Consider the following 20,173-nt stretch of genomic DNA (forward strand, 5'->3'; position numbering starts at 1 on the left):
AAAAAAACAAAAAAAAAAACAGGTACCTTTTCTTTGAGACAGAGTCTCACTCTGTGGCCCCAGTTGGACAGCAGTAGTGCAGTCATGGCTTACTGCAGCCTCGACCTTCCAGGCTCAAACAATCCTCCCATCTCAGCGTCCAAAGCAGCTGGGACATAGGCATGCACCACTAAACCCAGCTAATTTTTTTTTTTAATTTTTTGAGGAGATGGGGTCTCCCTATGTTGCCCAGGTGGGGCACTATCTTGATGAATTCTTCCCAATACTGAAAATCAACAATTTCATTTTGAAATAGTATAAATATTTCCAGGTAGGAATAGTGCAAATTTACCTTCTTTACTACAATGCACACTTAATTTATGGAAAGATGTATAATATATGCAAAGTTGTAAGTATTTTAGACAGAATAACTAGAATAAGTAACTAAGTCCTTTACAACATAGATTAAAATACTCATTCCCCCTTTCAACATCTGATCACGCCATAAGAACTAAAAAATGTGTTTTTCTTTAAAATTTGCTCAACCTCAGTAGAATGATTCACATTAAACATCTCTAAAGTAGACAGAACTATTACACATCACAGAAAATAAACACAAGCACAAATAATTTCATTCTTCCCAACTGATAACATGATATATGAGATCCCACATCTCTCCACTAGAACAGTTTTCTGACGCTGGTCTATGATAATGATATTAATTCCTGGTAGAAAGCCTAGTATGGTGATCATCTGAATTATTGCTCTGCAGTTTGTAGTAGGAAAAAAATCTCTCCACTACTATGTTTCCTAAAAAATTAGTTCAATATGGTCTGATTTTTATTATGAATGGAAAAATGTGTATGTCAGCAGGATTCTTATGCATTGTTATGCTCATCTCCCTTTTCATGTCCCTATCAGCCCAGAAACATATAGGGAGCTTTCAATTTTAGAATACCCTCACTGGGACATCTCCTTTAAGAAATACTCAGTGGGGGACTGTAAAAATAACACAGGAGAGGCCGGGCGCAGTGGCTCACGCCTGTAATCTCAGCACTTTGGGAGGCGGAGGCGGGTGGATCACGAGGTCAGGAGAGCGAGACCATCCTGGCTAACATGGTGAAACCTCGTCTCTACTAAAAAAAAATACAAAAATTAGCCGGGCGTGGTGGCGGGCGCCTGTAGTCCCAGCTACTGGGGAGGCTGAGGCAGGAGAATGGCGTGAACCCAGGAGGCGGAGCTTGCAGCGAGCCAAGATTGCGCCACTGCACTCCAGCCTTGGCAACAGAGCAAGACTCCATCTCAAAAAAAAAAAGACACAGGAGTCAGCTTGAAAAAATTCTTACTAACTATACATATAAAGGATCAAAAAGAAAACAACTGAATATAAAACAATGGATAAATGAAAACCCATGAGGCCACAGTAAAAAAAGAAAAGAGCTAACATAAGGCAAGAATAAGATGCGGTAAGAAGGATGAGTAAGTCAGGCACGGTGGCTCACGCTTGTAATCCCAGCCCTTTGGGAACCTGAGGGGAGTGGATCACCTGAAAGTCAGGAGCTCAAGACCAGCTTGGCAAACATGGTGAAACCCCATCTCTACTAAAAATACAAAAAATTAGCTGGGCGTGATGGTGGGCGCCTGTAATCCCAGCTACTCAGGAGGTTGAGGCAGGAGAATCACTTGAAGCCAGGAGCAGAGGTTGCAGTGAGCCGAGATCTTGCCATTGTACTCCAGCCTGGGTGACAAGAGCAAAACTTCGTCTCAAAAAAAAAAAACAACAAAAAAAGAAGGATGAATATAAAAAGCACCATTTAGAAATTCTTGGCCGGGCTGGGCGCAGTGGATCACATTTGTAATCCCAGCACTTCGGGAGGCCAAGGCGGGTGGATCACCTGAGGTCAGGAGTTTGAGACCGGCCTGGCCAACATGGTGAAACCCCATCCCTACTAAAAATACAAAAAAATTAACCAGGAGTGGTGGTGCATGCCAGTAATCCCAGCTATGTGGGAGGCTGAGACAGGAGAATCGCTTCAATCCGGGAGGCGGAGGTTGCAATTAGCTGAGATCTGGCCTGCGTGACAGAGCCGAGACTCCTTTTAAAAAAAAAAAAAGTCTCGGGCCAGGAGCGGTGTCTCACGCCTGCAATCCCAGCATTTTGGGAGGCCAAGGTGGGCGGATCACCTGAGGTCAGGAGTTCAAGACCAGCCTAGCTAACGTGGGGAAACCCCACCTGTACCAAAAATACAAAAAATTAGCTGGGCGTGATGGCGGACACCTGTAATCCCAGCTACTTGGGAGGCAGAGGCTGTGGTGAGCCGAGATCGCGTCATTGCACTCCAGCCTGGGCAACAAGAGCAAAACCCCGTCTCAAAAAAAAAAAAAAAAAAAAAAAGTCTCACACACAAAATGTCATAAAAGTGGAATCACACATTATGTTCAAAACCAAACAAGGATGCGTATTTACAGAATAAAACTATTATCAAAGAAAACGAGTTACAAATGGCTGTTGTGTTTTTTGTGAGACAGGGTCTTGCTCTGTCACCCAGGCTGGCAAGCAGTTGTGCAATTCTGCCTCACTGCAACCTCCGCCCCCTGGGCTCAAGTGATCCTCGCTCATCAGCCTGTGCACACCACCACACCTGGCTATTTTTTTTGGATTTTTACTACAGACGGGGTCTCACCATGTTACCCAGGCTGATCTCCAACTCCTGAGCTCAAGCAATCTGCCCACCTCAGCCTCCCAAAGCGCTGGGATTACAGGTGTGAGCCACCGCCCTGCTACCAGACACAATGTTGTATTTTTTTGACCCGAGTAGTGATTACACAGGTGTTCATTAAATAACTCATTACACTGTAATCTGTCATCATTTTGCTATGTGTCATCATTTACAGTAACAAAGAAAATGCAGGCTGGGAGCAGTGTCTCACACCTATAATCTCGGCTCTTTGGGAGGCCAAGATAGGCAGATTACTTGAGTCCAGGAGTTCAAGACCAGCTCGGGCAACATGGCAAAACCCTGTCTCTACAAAAAGGTGCAAAAATTAGAGGGGGGTTGAGAAGGTTGGATTGCTTAAGGCCAGGAGGTTGAGGCTGCAGTGAGCTGAGATCATACCACTGCACCCATACCTGAGTGACAGACCGATACTTTGTCTCCAAAAACAGAAAGAAAAAAAGAAAATGCAGCCTGGGCATCATGGTGAAATCCTGTCTCTACAAAAGATATAAAAATTAGGCTGGCAGGGTGGCGCGCACCTGTAGTCCCAGCTACTCAGGGGAGCTGAGGCAGTAGCATCACTTGAGCCGGGGAGGCGGAGGTTGCAGTGAGCCAAGATTACACCACTGCACTCTAGCCTTGGCGACAGAGAGAAACCCTCCCTCAAAACAAAAAAAAACAACAACAAAAGAAGAACATGTCACAATTACATTTTTTAATGCCAATTAAGCAGGCTTCTGTAAGCTAAGGCTACCTGTCATCTTTTTCTCTTTTTTTTTTGAGAAAGAGTTTCGCTCTTATCACCCAGACTGGAGTGCAATGGCGTGATCTGGGCTAACTGCAATCTCCGCCTCCTGGGTTCAAGAGATTCTCCTGTCAGCCTCCAGAGTAGCTGAGGTTACAGGTGCCTACCACCACGATCCAGTTATTTTCTGTATTTTTCCAAAAGTGCTGGGATTATGGTGTGAGCCACCACGCCTGGCCCTATGTATCATTTTCAACACTGTTTTTATAAGAACACGTCTGGACCGGGTGCAGCGGCTCACGCCTGTAATCCCAGCACTCTGGGAGGCCGAAGTGGGCGGATAACTTGAAGTCAGGAGTTCGAGACCAGCCTGGCCAACGTGGTGAAACCCTGTATCTACTAAAAATACAAAAATTTGACGGGCATGGTGGCACATGACTGTAGTCCCAGCTACTTGGGAGGCTGAGGCAGGAGAAGAGCTTGAACCGGGGAGGCTGAGGCTGCAGTGAGCCCAGATTGCACCACTGCACTCCAGCCTGGGTGACAGTGAAAAAGAACACATCTGGAGTTTCAAATAATCAATTTGCAAAAAAACTTAAAACTCAGCAAATTCATTTGATGTGGTATGGTTTAATAAGTAATTTAATAGTTTTGATATCTAAGTCCACAGGGTGTATCTTTTAATTTCTTATCACTAAGAGAAAAAAAAAAATACTTCCACATAGCTATGGAAGTAGATGTGTCCTATTCAGGATTTTTAGGCTTCAAGTTTTCTTGAAATCCCTGCCTTTTTTTGTAATTAAAAGCATAGTTATATTAGTAACAACTAAAAAGTTATATATTCGTCTGAAACAAAAGCAAAGATACCTTTCTGCTGAGGCTGCTGTAATAAGGGCTGTGGTTGAGTCTGCAATAGTGGTGTAATAGAAGCTGCTGAAATCTGTGCCTGCAGCAGAGACTGGGGCTGGGGCTGAGTCTGAACACCAAATGTTGTCTGTGGTGCAATTGGCTGAAGTACAGCAGGAGGAGTCTTCAGTAATGGCTGGGTTTGCGACTGATTCTTCAATTAAAAAATGAAAGAATAAGAAAAAAAATCTTTGTAAATTAGAAGACTCATTTACCAAGCTTCTATAATACCTAACTCAATATTTTCTGTACCTGATTTGGTAGTGTTTGAATTCTCTGTGCATTCCATTTAAAAGGCATATTAGGATTATAAGTAGCTTCAACCAATACTCTGTCACCTACTTGAGGGGTTTTCCCTTTGACAGCACTGTAAAAAAAAAAAAGAAAAAAAAGTTAAATATAAATACAATTAAAATAGATTTCTCCCCAAAATGATTTACATAGTTAGTACTTTAAAGTAAACCATATCTCAAAAAAAAATAAATAAACAGTAAACTATATCAGAAATGGAAACCTGAAAAGCTCTTTAAAAAGTAGATGGGGCCAGGTGCAGTGGTTCATGCCTGTAATCCTAGCACTTTGGGAGGCCGAGACAGGCGAATCACTTGAGGTCAGGAGTTCAAGACCAGCCTGGTCAACATGGTGAAACCCTGTCTCTAGTAATAATACAAAAATTAGCCGAGCGTGGTGGCGCACACCTGTAATCCCAAATACTCAGGAGGCTGAGGCAGAAGAATTGCTTGAACCCGGGTGGTGGAGGTTCCAGTGAGCTGAGATGGTGCCCTGGCAATCCAGCCTGGGTGACAGACAAGACTCGGTCTCAAACAAAAATAAATAAAATAAAATAAAATAACAATAAAAAGTATTTGGGGGATGGCAGCAGTAGCTCACGCCTGTAATCTCAGCACTTTGGGTGGCCAAGGTGGGCAGATCACTTAAGGAGTTCGACACCAGCCTGGCTAACATGGTTAGGAGTTCAAGACCAGCCTGACCAACACGGTGAAACCCCATCTCTACTAAAAATACAAAAATTAGCCGGGTGCGAATCGCCTGTACCCGAGAGGCAGAGGTTGCAGTGAGCCAAGATCGCACCACCGCACTCCAGCCTGGGTGATAGAGTCAGACTCCATCTCAAAAAAAGTAATAATAAAAAAAGAGGCCGGGCGCGGTGGCTCACACCTGTAATCCCAACACTTTGGGAGGCTGAGGCAGGTGGATCATGAGGTCAGGAGTTCAAGACCAGTCTGGCCAAGATGGCTAAACCCCATCCCTACTAAAAATACAAAAATTAGCCAGGCATGGTGGCAGGAGCCTGTGATCCCAGCTACTTGGGAGGCTGAGGCAGGAGAATTGCTTGAACCCGGGAGGCAGAGGTTGCAGTGAGCCAATATTGCGCCACTGCTCTCCAGCCTGGGCAACAGAGCGAGATTCCATCTCAAAATAAATAAATAAATAAATAAAAATTTTAAAAATAAAAAAATAAGAAAAAGTAGATGGCCAGGTACAGTGCCTCATGCCTCTAACACCATAACTTTAAAAATCAAACAGATCACTTGAGGTCAAGAGTTCAAGACCAGCTTGGGCAACATTGTGAGATCATATTTCTACAAAAAATTTAAAAATTAGTCTTTATGTCTAGATCTGAAGAAACTGGAAAAAAAAAAAATAGATGCCGGGAGTTGTGGCTCACGCCTGTAATCCCAGCACTTTGGGAGGCTGAGGCAGGTGGATCACCTGAAGTCAGAGGTTCAAGACCAGCCTGGTCAACATGGTGAAACCCCGTCTCTACTAAATATACAAAAATTAGCCGGGTGTGGTGGCAGGCACCTGTAATCCCAGCTACTCGGGAGGCTGAGGCAAGAGAATTGTTTGAACCCGGGAGGCAGAGGCTGCAGTGAGCCGAGATCATGCCATTGCACTCCAACCTGGGCAACAAGAGCGTAACTTGGTCTCAAAAAAAAAAAAAAGCTGGGCGTGGTAGCATGGGCCTAGAGTCCCAGCTACTTCAGAGGCTGAAGCAGGAGGATCCCTTGAACCCGGGAAGAATTTGAGGCTGCAGTGAGCTATGACTGCATTTCTGGACCCCAGCCTGGGCAAAAGAGCAAAACCCCATCTCAAAAAATAAAATAAAAAGGGCCGGGCGTGGTGGCTCACGCCTGTAATCCCAGGACTTTGGGAGGCTGAGATGGGTGGGTCACAAGGTCAGCAGTTCGAGACCAGCCTGACCAACATGGTGAAACCCCGTCTCTACTAAAAATACAAAAAAATTAGCCGGCTGTGGTGGCAGGTGCCTGTAATCCCAGCTACTTGGGAGGCTGAGGCAGGAGAATCACTTGAAACCAGAAGGCAGAGGTTGCAGTGAGCTGAGATTGCACCACTGCACTCTAGCCTGGGCAACAAGAGAGAAACTCTGTCTCAAAAAAAAAAATAATAAAATAAATTAATTAAATTAAATAGCCAGAAGTGGTGGTACACGCCTGATGGCCCAGCTACATGAGGTAGCTGGGTCCAGGCGTTCAACTTTGCAGTTCACTATGATGGCAACACTGCACTCCAGCCTGGGTGATAAAGCAAGACCTTGTCTCAAAGAAAAACAACAACAAAAAAAGAGTTAAGTAGATATACCTCCTAGACTCATTTTAAAATGGGTATTTCACCCTTATAAACATCAGTTTAAAGTGAAATTAATAATTTACCACCCCATATTTCCCTAATATTATCTCTTGCTCCATTTTTTACTTTTATAACCCAAGACTAAGATTTGCTTTGGGCTTTCAAATAACGAAAGAAATGCAAAAAAGATAAAAAACAGGAATCCCTTTTACAGAAAAATGTTGTACAGTATTTCCTACAAACACTACAAAGCTATAAAAGTACTAATTTAAATATGGAAAAGGAATTTTTAAAAAATAAAAATAATTATTTTGAATGTCAGTCCATCAATCATTTGATCCTATTAACTTTTTCAATGTTAATATTTTTGCATCTTAGAGATGGGGTCTTGCCATTATGTTGCCCAGGCTGGTCTGGAACTCCTAGCCTCAAGCCTACTTTGGACTCCCAAGAAACTGAGATTACAAGGACAAGCCACCGCGCTTGGCTAAAAAACAATTTTAAAATCTATGCTATGTCATTAGACACGTCAAACGAAGATTAGATTTCAAAATTAGATTTCAACACCCCACTCACAGTTATGTTTACCCAGGAATATTGTTAGAACCGCCTTTCTTCAGGAAAAAATACAAAATTATAGCTAAACTGGCCAGGCGCAGTGGCTCACGCCTATAATCCCAGCACTTTGCGGGAATGAGGTGTGCAGATCACCTGAGGTCAGGAGTTCGAGACCAGCCTGGCCAACATGGTGAAACCCTGTCTCTACTAAAAAATATAAAAACTGGCCAGGTATAGTGGCTCACACCTGTAATCCCAGCACTTTAGGAGGCCGAGGCAGGTGGATGACGAGGTCAGGAGTTCAAAACCAGCCTAGCCGAGATGGTAAAACCCCATCTCTACTAAAAATACAAAAATTACCCAGGCGTGGTGGCAGGCGCCTATAATCCTAGCTACTTAGGAGCCTGAGGCAGAGAAATACTTGAACTTTGGAGGCGGAGGCTGCAGTGAACTGAGGTCGTGCCACTGCACTCCAGCCTGGGTGACAGAGCGAGACTCTGCCTCAAAATAAACAAACAAACAAACAAACAAAAATTAGCCGGGTATGGTGGCACACGTCTGTTGTCCCTGCTACTTGGGAGGCTGAGGCAAGAGAATCACTTAAACCCGGGAGGTGGAGGTTGCAGTGAGCTGAGATCACGCCACTGCACTCTAGCCTGGGTGACAGAATGAGACTCTGTCTGAAAAAAGAAAAAAGAAAAGAAAAGTAGGAAAGAAAAAGAAACGAAATTCCACACTTGAGTTTCCTCAGAAAAAAATAAAAATAGAAAATTACAGCTAAGGCCAGACATGGTGAATCACACCTGTAATCCCAGCACTTCCTGGGAGGCCAAGGCAGGTGGATCATGAGGTCAGGAGTTTGAGACCAGCCTGGCCAATATAGTGAAACCCCGTCTCTACTAAAAATACAAAAATTAGCCAGGCATGGTGGCTGAGGCATGAGAATTGCTTGAACCTGGGAGGCGGAGGTTGCCGTGAGCTGAGATCGAACCACTGCACTCCAGCCTGAGTTACAGAGTGAGGCGCTATCTCAAAAAAAAGAAAAAGAGAAAGAAAGAAAAAGAAAAAAAAGAAGAGTAAGGGAATGATTATCCTATCAAGACCAGCCTGCCCAACATGGTGACACTCTGTCTCATATTAAAAATACAAAAATGAGCCAGGCGTGCTGGCACATGCCTGTTGTCCCAGCTACTCAGGAGGCTGAGGCAGGAGAATCACTTGAACCCAGGAGGCGGAGGTTGTGATGAGCCGAGATCACGCCACTGCACTCCAGCCTTGGCAACTGAGTGAGGCTCTGTCTCAAATAAAAAAGGAAAGAAAATCATAGCTACACTGGCCAGGTGCAGTGTCTCACGCCTGTAATCCCAGCACTTTGGGAAGCTGAGGTGGGTGGATCACTTGAGGTCAGGAGTTTAAAGACGAATCTGGCCGACATGGTGAAATCCCATTCTCTAATAAAGATACAAAAATTAGCCGAGTGTGGTGGTGCACGCCTGTCATCCCAGCTACTCCGAAGGCTGAGGCAAGCGAATTGCTTGAACCCAGGAGGCAGAGGCTGCAGTGAGTCGACTTGAGATTGCACAACTGTGTCCAGCCTGGGCTACACACAATTTCCGCCACAACTAAACAGGTGTTTTGTGGTAAATGCAAGAAGCCATGTGGCAAGACCTCATTAAGTTTACCTAAGCTGAAAGAATACATCTTCATCCACAAATCCAAATGTATCATGTAGTTTTGTAACCACCCCTGTGAAAACACGCTGCTTCTGAGGCTGGGTTTGCTGTTGACTGGACCTTGGTGTTGGATATGATACAGTTATTTGTGCTGTTGGCTGAGGAGTAGACAGGCTAAGGCTTGTAGGCAGTGCAACAGCTGGCTATAAAACAAAATCAATATCAAATTAAGGTAATGATTTGAAATCATCTAAAAAATGAATATGACTACTTAAAACTAACCCAGAATGTTAAAAATTTCATATTATGTTAGAAGATATACATGTACATCTTGAGAGTCAGGTCTAAAATTAAACTATAAATTATTTTTAGACTATTTCATCAAGATCTCTTAGATGAGCGTTCTTACTAATACAATATCCATACTAGCAAAATAAAGGCTTAGGAAAGTCCTAAGTATAGTAAAGGAACTCAGCATTCCTTAAACTTTGACCACAAAACTATTTTCTCATGAAATTTCTTTAATATCTTAAGATACTAGTAATGTGTTATGGGTACACTTAGGGAAATAGCATTTGAACAAAACTTCTATTGTTTTTCTACTTAATTTGGAAATTCTACTTTGTTGATTATTGAAAATAGGAGTTATGAGTTACGTGTTAACCAACTGTAGTTCTTTAATAAAAACAGGTTGATTTCTCAATTCAAGTATATTTTTAAAAGACAAGTAAGAGATTCAAGACTAAAAATACGGTACAAAAGGTTATACTGTGAAAAGCTTCTCTCCTATCCCTGCTCCTCAGCTATGCAGTTCCCTAAACATGAAGCAATCACTGTCCTAACTATTAGTGTAAAGCCTCCTAGAGATGTTTCATTCAAATTTGCATATAGATAAATGGAATCATATAATACATACTAGACTGTACCTTTACTTCTTCCTCAGATTATCTGGAATATCATTCTATATCAGTACACAAAGAGGTTTTGCTTTAACAGCTGCACAGTATTTCACTCTACGTATTAACCAGTGATCAGCAAACTACGACCCATCGGCCAAAAACAGCCTATAGGCTCTTTTTACGTAGTTTATAAGCTAAGAACGCTTTTTACACTTTCAGAAGGTTGTAAAAATAGAAAAAGAGTACGTGAAAGATACAATAAATAGTCTGCAAAGCCTAAGGTAGCACTACATATGAAAAGTTCAAAACTTTTTAATGTTGCTGAAAAATTAAGCAGATAATGTCACACAATAACTTTCCCTGCTGAAGTGGAAAAAATGTGCAGAAATCTTCCAAAAGAAAAAGACTACAAAAATCAGTATCAATGAAAAATCAGTATTAAGTTTAAAATAAAACCTCAGCCGGGCATGGTGGCTCATACCTGTAATCCCAGCACTTTGGGAGGCCAAGGCGGGTAGATCACCTAAGGTCAGGACCCTAGGCGAGACCAGCTTGGCTAGCATGGTGAAACCCCATCTCTACTAAAAATACAAAAATTAGCCAGGCGTGGTGGCAGGCGCCTGTAATCCCAGCTACTCGGGAGGCTGAGAGAGGAGAATCGCTTGAACCCAGGAGGCAGAGGTTGCAGTGAGCCAAGATTGCGCCATTGCACTCCAGTCTGGGCAACAGAGGGAGACTCTGCCTCAAAATAAATAAATAAATAAATAAATAAAATAAAACCTCATATTTATTCAAACTGTATCACAGCTGAACCTACAACGAGAAACCATCAAAGATAAACTAGCATACTACTACCTTTATTTAGCATTACATTCCTAAATTATTAGGTGAATCTAACAAGTAACTAAACCCTGAAAGAAAAAGTAGAATAGTAATAAAGCTTTAGTCTACTGTTCATTCAGACATCCAAAACAAATAAATACCAACTAACCTGTGTTAAGAGGGTTTGCTGGGGTTGCTGTAACTGAAAATAGAAAAACACACACAGAAAAGGGTCAATCAGAATTGTTGCTTCATAGATGCTTCATAAAAGAAATAATTCCCATAGAAGTTATTCTACTTATTTTTATTTATGTATTTAAACAGAAACGAGGTCTCACTATGTTGCCCAGGGTAGTCTTGAACTCCCAAGCTCAAGCAATCCTCTTGCCTTGGCCTCCCAAAATGATAGGATTGCAGACATGAGCCACTGCACCCAGCCCAGTTATCTTAGTTTAAGAAAAACGTGAAAAGTAACAGAGATAACTAGGTATAAAGTTTCCTTCAACCATTTCTAAAAACTGCAGACCTCATACGTAAGTAACTCATTCAATGATAGGCACTTAACTACTTTTATTAATATAAATACAGAACCTGATTTTTTTGTTATTGTTATTATTTCCCAGGAATAGCATCCACAGTAAAACCCCACAAATCTCTAAAAGCGAAGATTACCATGCTACAGAAATGACTCAATATCATCAGTATGCTACTTGTATCAAAAAATATCACTGGTCATCGATGCAATTCATAGATATATCCCTAAAATGAGAAGCACTGTTGATGGACAATTTGCCATAGGCACAGAGACCATGAAGGACCACATACTCTGATGTATGGTTTTTCCGTAATAGCAAAGTGTACTATTACCAGAAAGTAAAAGGAATTAGTATGAAAGGAGAAATTTTAAAATTCTGAAATATAAACTTGACTTAGGCTAAGGTAAAATAATCTGTATGAGGTTGTAATTCAAAACACTCAGTTTACCTGGAGTCACCATGTATTCGAGATTAGATCATATCAAAATACTATTTTTCTGTAAGTTAAGAACAGTTCAGTAGTGCCATTTTTTAAAGGCAGAATGAGTATCACAATTTTTGCAAGGTTCAGCCTCACTCATTATCATCTTTAATAATGTATTTCATAAGAGCACTAAAATAAGTTGGAAGGTACTCTGAAAACAAGACATCTGATTTGAGACCAATCTCTTTGTCAGTTTTTAAGAAGTTTAAAGCAATTACTAGTGAAATACTGAGGTCTTCTGGCAAAATGCAATGCTTCTGAAGCCTCAAGGTGCTTAAGTCGAGGATTAAACTGGGCCATGGATCTAGGGACAAAGAAGTTATGAATTGAGAAGCCTCTGCAGCCATAAAAAAAAGAATGAGGCTGGGCGTAGTGCCTCACGCCTGTAATCTCAGCACTTTGGGATGCCAAGGTGGGTGGATCACAAAGTCAGGAGTTCGAGACCAGCTTGGCCAACATGGTAAAACCCAGTCTCTACTAAAAATAGAAAAAATTAGACGGGCCACCTGTAATCCTAGCTACTCAGGAGGCTGAGGCAGAAGAATCGCTTGAATCTGGGAGGCAGAGGTTGCAGCGAGCCAAGATTGCACCATTGCACTCTAGCCTGGGCAACAAAAATGAAACTCAGTCTCAAAAAAGAATGAGACCAGATCCTTTCCAGGGACATGCTTAGGCTAAAGCATATCTGTATTTCAGCAAGGCAAACTCTCTTTCCTTGACAGTTCCTAGAGAATGTGTCTAAGGAAAAGGGGCCAATGAAACTTGCTTTTAGTCTAAATCAGGAGTTTCCATATTGTTTAAACGTGCCTAGGGAATAGAAGTGTGAACTATAAAGGGAGGCTTTCTCCCACATTTTATTTATTTTAATTTTTTACAGGTGTGCACCACCAGGCCCAGCTAATTTTTCTATTTTTAGTAGAGGCAGGGTTTTACCATGTTGGCCAAGTTGGTATCAAACTCCTGACCTCCAGTGACCCGCCCACCTTGGCCTCCCAAAGTGCTTGGATTACAGGCGTGAACCACTGTGCCTTGCCGGCCTTCTCCCATTTTGAACAGTTCTATTTTAATATTTTGATTTCCATACACAATTTGATTAATAAGAAGGGGGCTAGGAGTCCTACTCCTTTAAAGAAATAAAGGCTGTAGTAGGTGTTAGTTAATGTAACAAAAATTTTTAAAAATAAAGAATAAAGAAAAAAAAATAAAGGCTGAAAGCCTATATAAGGTTTACACTTCAAGTAGCAAAAGGAGCTTTCATTTTCACATGTGGTCTAGTTTGGCAGAGCTGGCCCAAAGGTTCCAGACAGGAGCGTAACAGTCCAAAGGGTGGTTCTTTCCAGATTATTCTCTGCATACTTTTTTTTTTTTTGGGACAGAGTTTCGCTCTTGTTGCCCAGGCTGGAGCACAATGGTGCGATCTCGGCTCACCATAACCTCCGCCTCCTGAGTTCAAGCAATTCTCCTGCCTCAGCCTCCCTGTTTCAGCCTCCTGCGTAGCTGGGATTACAGGCCTGCGCCACCACACCCGGCTAATTTTGTATTTTTAGTAGAGATGGGGTTTCTCCATGTTGGTCAGGCTGGTCTCAAACTCCCGCCCTCAAGTGATCTGCCCGCCTCGGCCTCCCAATGTGCTGGGATTACAGGCATGAGCCACCGCACCCAGCCTCCTCATACTTTCTTAGAAACATGCAACAAAGACTGGCTAAGGATTTGGGTTGTTAGGACCACCCTCCCATCTCCCTCACCCTTGGAGACATTCCTTTTTTCCTACCTATTTACTCCAGCCCCTCCCAAAAAAGTTGTATCACATGTTAAGGTAGCTGATAGAAATAAAACTCTCTATCAATTGAACTTTGGAGCAAATGGCTATTTTAAAATCAGTTTTTAATATGGAAAATATAAACTAACCTGTTGTTGCACACTATACAGGGCCTGCTGAGGTTGTGAATATTGCTGAAAGATTAAAAAAAAATTTTTCAAAGAAAAATACAGACACTAAATTTACTCATTCTCAAAAAGTAATATACATAGAAATACATACAATTACACTAAACATAAACTTTCTGTTCTGGCATGGCATTGATTCAAAGAAAACAAAAAAAAATAAAAATAAAAATAATAAAGATAAATTTTCTGGAACAGTGAAACTTCATCTAAAGCAAATCAAGTTGTGATTACTTATACTCCGGGATCCAAAAAGAAGTAAATTTTATTCACGTAATTAAGGTATAAGAACTGCCCAATTTAAGGACTTAAAAATTTTGACTATTCAACTACTTTTTTTTTGGACACAGGGTTTTGCTCTGCCTCCCAGAGTGCAGTGGTGCAATCTCAGTTCACTGCAGCCTCAACCTCCCAATGCTCAAGCAATCCTCCCACCTCAACCTCCCAAGCAGCTGGGACCACACGCATCCTTCACCACGCTGGCTAATTCTCGTGTTTTCTGCAGATGCTGTCTTACCATGTTGCCCAGGCTGGTCTCAAATTCCCGGGCTCAGACGATCCTCCCAACTCAGCCTCCTAAAATGCTGGCATTACAGGCATAAGCCATCATGCCTGGCCCAACTATTCTTCCCTATATATGCTGGTCAGATATAATATTCATCACCAGAAAAAGAAATCAGCATAATAAAAACACATAATTATTCACTACCTATAAAATGAAGGTAGCAATGCTAGCTACTCAGATTTCATAGTTTTCTACATCAAATAATAAGACATATTAAAGATTTACCTGTTGTAATGCAGCTGCTGCAGCTGCGGCTTGTTGCTGCAATGCAGCAGTTTGTGTTAACTGATAGTTTGCTGGAGTTTGTGTGGTAAGGCCTGCTGCTGCCAATGCAGTTTGCTGTGTGTAAATGGTAGGAGATGCTCCAAGGAGTGATGGCTGTTGAACACCCAGTGCAGCTAAAATGAAATCAAAGAGGAAAAAATAAAAATCAAGATTATGAAGAATATAAAAAATATGAAAACAGTACATAGAAGAGATACCTGCACCCCCATGTTCACTCAAGCACTACTCACAATAGTCAAGATATGGAATCAACCTAAGTGTCCATCAATGAACAACTAGATAAAGAAAATGTGGTATATATCCACAAGGGAATACTATTCAGCCTTAAGAAGAACATCCTGTAATTTGCACTATGTATGAACCTTGAAGGACATTATGTTAAGTGAAATAAGCCAGACACAGAAAGAAGAGTATCGCATGATCTCAAATGTGGAGTATAAGAAAGTCAAACTAAGAGAAACAGAGTAAAATGGTGGCTAAAAGAGACTGTGGGGCCCAGGGCAGGATTGGGCAGACATTGGTGAAAGGTTTCAGTTAGGAGGAATGTTCAAGATACCCATTGTACATCACGTTGACTACAGTTAATAACATTATATATGTAAACATTGAGAAGAGAGCAGACTTTTAAGTCTTCTCACCACAAAAGATGATAAGTATGTGAAGTAATGCACATTAAACAGCTTGATTTAGCCATTCCATGACATATATACATATATCAAGACTTTATATATATCTATAAAACTTTGGTATTAAGTAATTGTGTATGTATACCATAAATACATACGATTTTTACATGTCAAGAAAAATTTCTAATTTTAAAAAAGACTAAAACTGGCTGGGGGTGGTGGCTTATGCTTGCAATCCCAGGACTCTGGGAAACCGAGACGGGAGGATCACCTGAGGTCAGGAGTTCGAGACCAGGCTGGCCAACATAATGAAACCCCGTCTCTACTAAAAATACAAAAATTAACTGGGCATGGTGGCACATGCCTGTAGTACCAGCTACTCAGGAGGCTGAGGCAGGAGAATCGTTTAAACCTGGGAGCCGGAGGTTGCAGTGAGCTGAGATCACCACTGCACTCCAGCCCCGGCAACAGAGTGAGACTCCATCTCAAAAAAAAAAAAATTGACAAAAACAACACTTAAGCACAAAAAGCCTGGTCCAAAGGTAATGAGTTATCTAAACTGGTTGTTCAGTTACTGACTGAACTCCTTGTTCTATTCTTTCCCCCTTCTGATTACAATGCTTGTCTAGTCTTTGAAGAAAAAAAAGTAGGCTGGACGAGGCGGCTCATGTCCGTAATTCCAACCCTTTGGGAGGCTGAAGTGGGAGGATCACTTGGGCCCAGGAGTTTGAGACCAACCTGGGCAACAAAGTGAGATCTCATCTCTACAAAGATTAAAAAAAATGAGCCACACATGGAGACAAGTACCTGTAGTCACACCTACTCAGGGGGCTGAGATAGGAGGATCATTCTACTCAGGATGCTGAGATGAGAAGATCACTTGAGCCCAGACATTCCAGGCTGCAGTGAGCCATAATCCTATGAGGGATTTTCAGAGAGTAAAACTCTACCTCTCAATATTGGGGGAAAAAAAAAAAGCACAAAAACGGTTTGTGTTTTTGAGACAGAGTTTCACTTTGTCACTAAGGCTGAAGTGCAGTTGTGCCATCACAGCTTATGGAAGCCTCGACCTCCCCAGGTTCAAGTAATACTCCCACCTCAGCCTTCCAAGTAGGTGGGACTACAGGCGCAAGCCACCACATTCTGCTAATTTTTAAATTTTTGGTAGAGAAGGGATCACCTTATGTTTCCCAGGCTGGGCTCGAACTCCTAGGCTCAAGCAATCCACCTGCTTCGGGATCCCAAAGTACTGGGATTACAGGTGTGAGCCACCACAACTGGCCACAAAGAGGTTTTAGTTAGCGTACACTACTGTACTGAGAAATTAAAAAACAATTCACCATGTAGTGACTTAAAATGATAATTTGCTAAGACCAAATAACTGGGGAGAGGGGCTCAAAATGATAGACTTTGGTACTTAAATGTTTAATGTATGCTCAGAGATAGCTACACACTGAGGAGAATATGATAAAGGTTTTACTTGATCCTTTTACCCAATTCCGTTAAATGCAGAAACTTTAGGTAAAAATTATGGTCTAGCACTGCACTTCCCAAAAATGCATCTCCTAGAAAAATGACCACTAGCTCCCGGGGGCAATAAATTTTGAAAAAAATGGGATCTAAGGCTAAGTTCAGGAAACTGAATTAAACGTAGGAATTAAATGCATTTACGCTTTACGTAACTGCGTTACGCAATTCAGTTGAATTAAACTGAATTATACCTCAGGAGGCTGAGGCACGAGAATCGCTTGAACCCGGGGGGGGGCAGAGGTTGCAGTGAGCCAAGATTGTACCACTGCACTCTAGCCTGGGTGACACAGTCAGACTCTGTGTCAAAAAAAAAAAAAAAAAAGAAAAAAGAAAAAAAAAAAAGGAAATGGAATCTCATTCATGTTGCCCAGGCTGGTCTTGAACTCCTGGGTTCAAGCGATCCTCCTTCCTTAGGCTCCCAAAGTGTTAGGATTACAGGCATCAGCCCAATTTTCTCAATGGTATCTAGGGGGAAAATACCAAGAGGCCATAAAAACCAGTATTTGCTCATGGAACACTCCCTTCCCCAAACTATCTTGCTTGTATCTGAGAACAATCTGAAAAAAATGCTGCCTTATAACTATTAGTTATTAATTCTGTAGAAAGAACAATTTGTGCTTTATAAAAACAGAATAAAGAGCTTTAATGAACCGACCAAAGGCAGGTACCCTACTCTTGAACATCACAAAAATTCGTTCAAAGTTTGAGGTTTACCATCAACTATTTAAACAGTAATTTCATTTAAAATAAAAAATAACAAAATAAGAAACAAAATCCCAGGAATCATGTTTAGAATTTTTAAAAATTCAAAATTATCCTCTGCAAAAACAATAATTTTAAAAAATGTTTTTAAAAAAACCTCGGCACGGTAGCTCACGCCTGTAATCCCAGCACTTTGGGAGGCTGAGCGGGGTAGATCACCTGAGGTCAGGAGTTTGAGACCAGCATGGCCAACATGGTGAAACCTTGTCTCTACCAAAAATATAAAAATTAGCCAGGTGTGGTGGCGTGAGCCTGTCATCCCAGCTATTCGGGAGGCTAAGGCAGAAGAATCACTTGAACCCAGGAGGTACAGTAAGCCAAGGTCACGCCACTGCACTCCAGCCTGAGTGACAAAGCAGGACTTGATCTCAAGAAAAATAAAAAATAAATAAAATAAATTTTAAAAATTCTTATTATAATAGAGATGGGGTCTTGCTATATTGCCCAGGCTGGTCTCAAGTGTCCTGGACTCAAGTGATCCTTTTGCCTGTGCCTCCCAAAGTGCTGGGATTTCAGGCCAAAACCAGATTTTTAAAATTTAAAAAAAGAGAAGAATCTACAGTGAAAAGAAAACTTTACAAATGTCCTAAATACACAGTGCTAATCATTACAAAATCAAGTTTTTCATTTTCTCTTTTTTCTTTTTTTGAGACAGGGTCTCACTCTGTCACGCAGGCTCAAGTGCAGTGGCAGAATCTTGGCTCACTGCAACCTCAACCTCCCGAACTCAGGTGATCCTCCTCCCTCAGCCTCCAGAGTAGCTAGGACTACAGGCACATTCCACCATGCCTGACTAATTTTTGATAGTTTCTGTAGAGACAGGGTCCCACTATGTTGCCCAGGCTGGTGTCGAATTCCTGGGCTCAAGCAATCCATCCACCTTGGCCTCCCAAAGTGCTGGGATTATAGGTATGAGCCACTGTGCCTGGCCTATTTTCTCTTTTAACTATTTTTAAGTCAGATGTCATAGGTAGGGAGAAAGGATAAAACAAGGACCAACAAAATGAATTTAATAGACGTGGGGAATATCTTAACACCAATATTAATTCAAAATGAGGTTAACCGCAAGGAGAATACAGAAAAAATAGTGCATCAAAATGTAGGGCACAGCTTCTATTATTATTTTTTCAGAGATGTAGTCACACTGTTACCCAGCCTGGAATGCGGTGGTGCAATCTTAGCTCACTGCAGCCTTGAACTCCTGGGTTCAAGCAATCCTCTCGCCTCAGCATCCCTGGCAACCGGGACTACAGTCACATGCCACCATGCCTGGATAAGGCATAGGTTCTAAAAGGTGGGTAATTTTCTGCAACTGTATGTAAAATGGAAGATAAATCCATAGCTGTCATCCGATTTTCAAAAGGATTATATACAGATCATAGAAAGGTTAAGAACAACTGTTCTGGCCGGGCATGGTGGCTCACACCTATAATCCCAGCACTCTGGGAGGTTGAGGCGGGCAGATCACCTGAGGACAGGAGTTGGAGACCAGCCTGGCCAACAAGGTGAAACCCCATCTCTATTAAAATACAAAAGTTAGCTGGGCACGGTGGTGCACACCTGTAGTACCAGCTGCTCAGGAGGCTGAGGCAGGAGAACAGCCTGAACTAGGGAGGCGGAGGTTGCAGTGAGCTGAGATGGCGCCACTGCACTACAGCCTGGGTGACAGAGCAAGACTCTGTCTCAAACAAACAAAAAAAACTGTTCTGGTAATAGAAAAAAAATTATCATGTAAATAGGAACAAGACCCTATGAAAAAGTATTAGTACTTTAAATTCTAATAATCTAAATTGGCATGTTAATAAATTAAGATCAGTATGTTCTGCATTTGACATTTTAAAATCAGTGATTCAAGTATAAGTATCATAACATCACTTTCATCCACCTGAACCACGGCCTTAGATTTGCTGTTTCACTCTGCTGATACCAACTCCCACAACCCTGGGAAGTATTGACAGTTGCCACAGCAGAAGTGCTCAGAGTCAAAATCGCGGAATGTCTATCTTTTCTTATAATTTTTCTGGGTGTTCTGTATTCTGGCAGCATACAACAGTCCAGCACCAAGTAGGTAAGATGACATCCAATACCCACAGTTCTGTTTTCTACACCTGACAGTCCACGTGATGAGTTAGAAACAAGACAATTTCAGCTAGGTACTGTGGCTCTCGCCTGTAATCCCAGCACTTTGGGAGGCCAAGGTGGGTGAACTGCTTGAGGCCAGGAGTTCGAGACCAGCCTGGCAAACATGGCGAAACCCCATCTCTACTCAAAATACAAAAATTAGCCAGGCGTGATGGCCCATGCCTGTAATCCCAGCTTCTTCGGAGGCTGAGGCACTTGTTTGAACCCAGGAGGTAGAGGTTGCAGTGAGCCGAGATTGTGCCACTGCACTCCAGCCTGGGTGACAGAGCAAGATTCTACCAAAAAAAAAAAAAAAGAAACAAGACAATTTAACAGGTAATGAAGATTTTGACTGCTAGGAAAAATTGATGGGAAGATAATTTACACTGCAGGAGAGTAGTTGCTTTG

At 41.9% G+C, this 20,173-nt stretch overlaps 1 protein-coding gene across 6 annotated transcripts in view; it reads right to left on the bottom strand.

Moving 5' to 3' along the window:
• CCAR1 (cell division cycle and apoptosis regulator 1) overlaps nt 1–20,173 on the bottom strand; it is a 72,833-nt gene that overhangs the window by 42,294 nt on the left and 10,366 nt on the right. For 4 of the 6 annotated variants that reach the window (XM_002820884.5, XM_009245542.3, XM_009245543.4 and 1 more), the window contains exons 3-8: nt 14,667–14,839; nt 13,841–13,885; nt 11,082–11,114; nt 9,201–9,394; nt 4,600–4,714; nt 4,309–4,501 (exon numbers count right to left, since the gene is read on the bottom strand). In XM_002820884.5, the coding sequence (XP_002820930.1) occupies nt 4,309–4,501; nt 4,600–4,714; nt 9,201–9,394; nt 11,082–11,114; nt 13,841–13,885; nt 14,667–14,839 (753 nt within the window). The remainder of the gene's footprint in view (nt 1–4,308; nt 4,502–4,599; nt 4,715–9,200; nt 9,395–11,081; nt 11,115–13,840; nt 13,886–14,666; nt 14,840–20,173) is intronic. The other 2 variants (XM_054523363.2, XM_054523364.2) reach the window with 1 other exon arrangement.

Source organism: Pongo abelii, chromosome 8 (assembly GCF_028885655.2).
Source record: "Pongo abelii isolate AG06213 chromosome 8, NHGRI_mPonAbe1-v2.0_pri, whole genome shotgun sequence".
NCBI lineage: Eukaryota > Metazoa > Chordata > Mammalia > Primates > Hominidae > Pongo > Pongo abelii.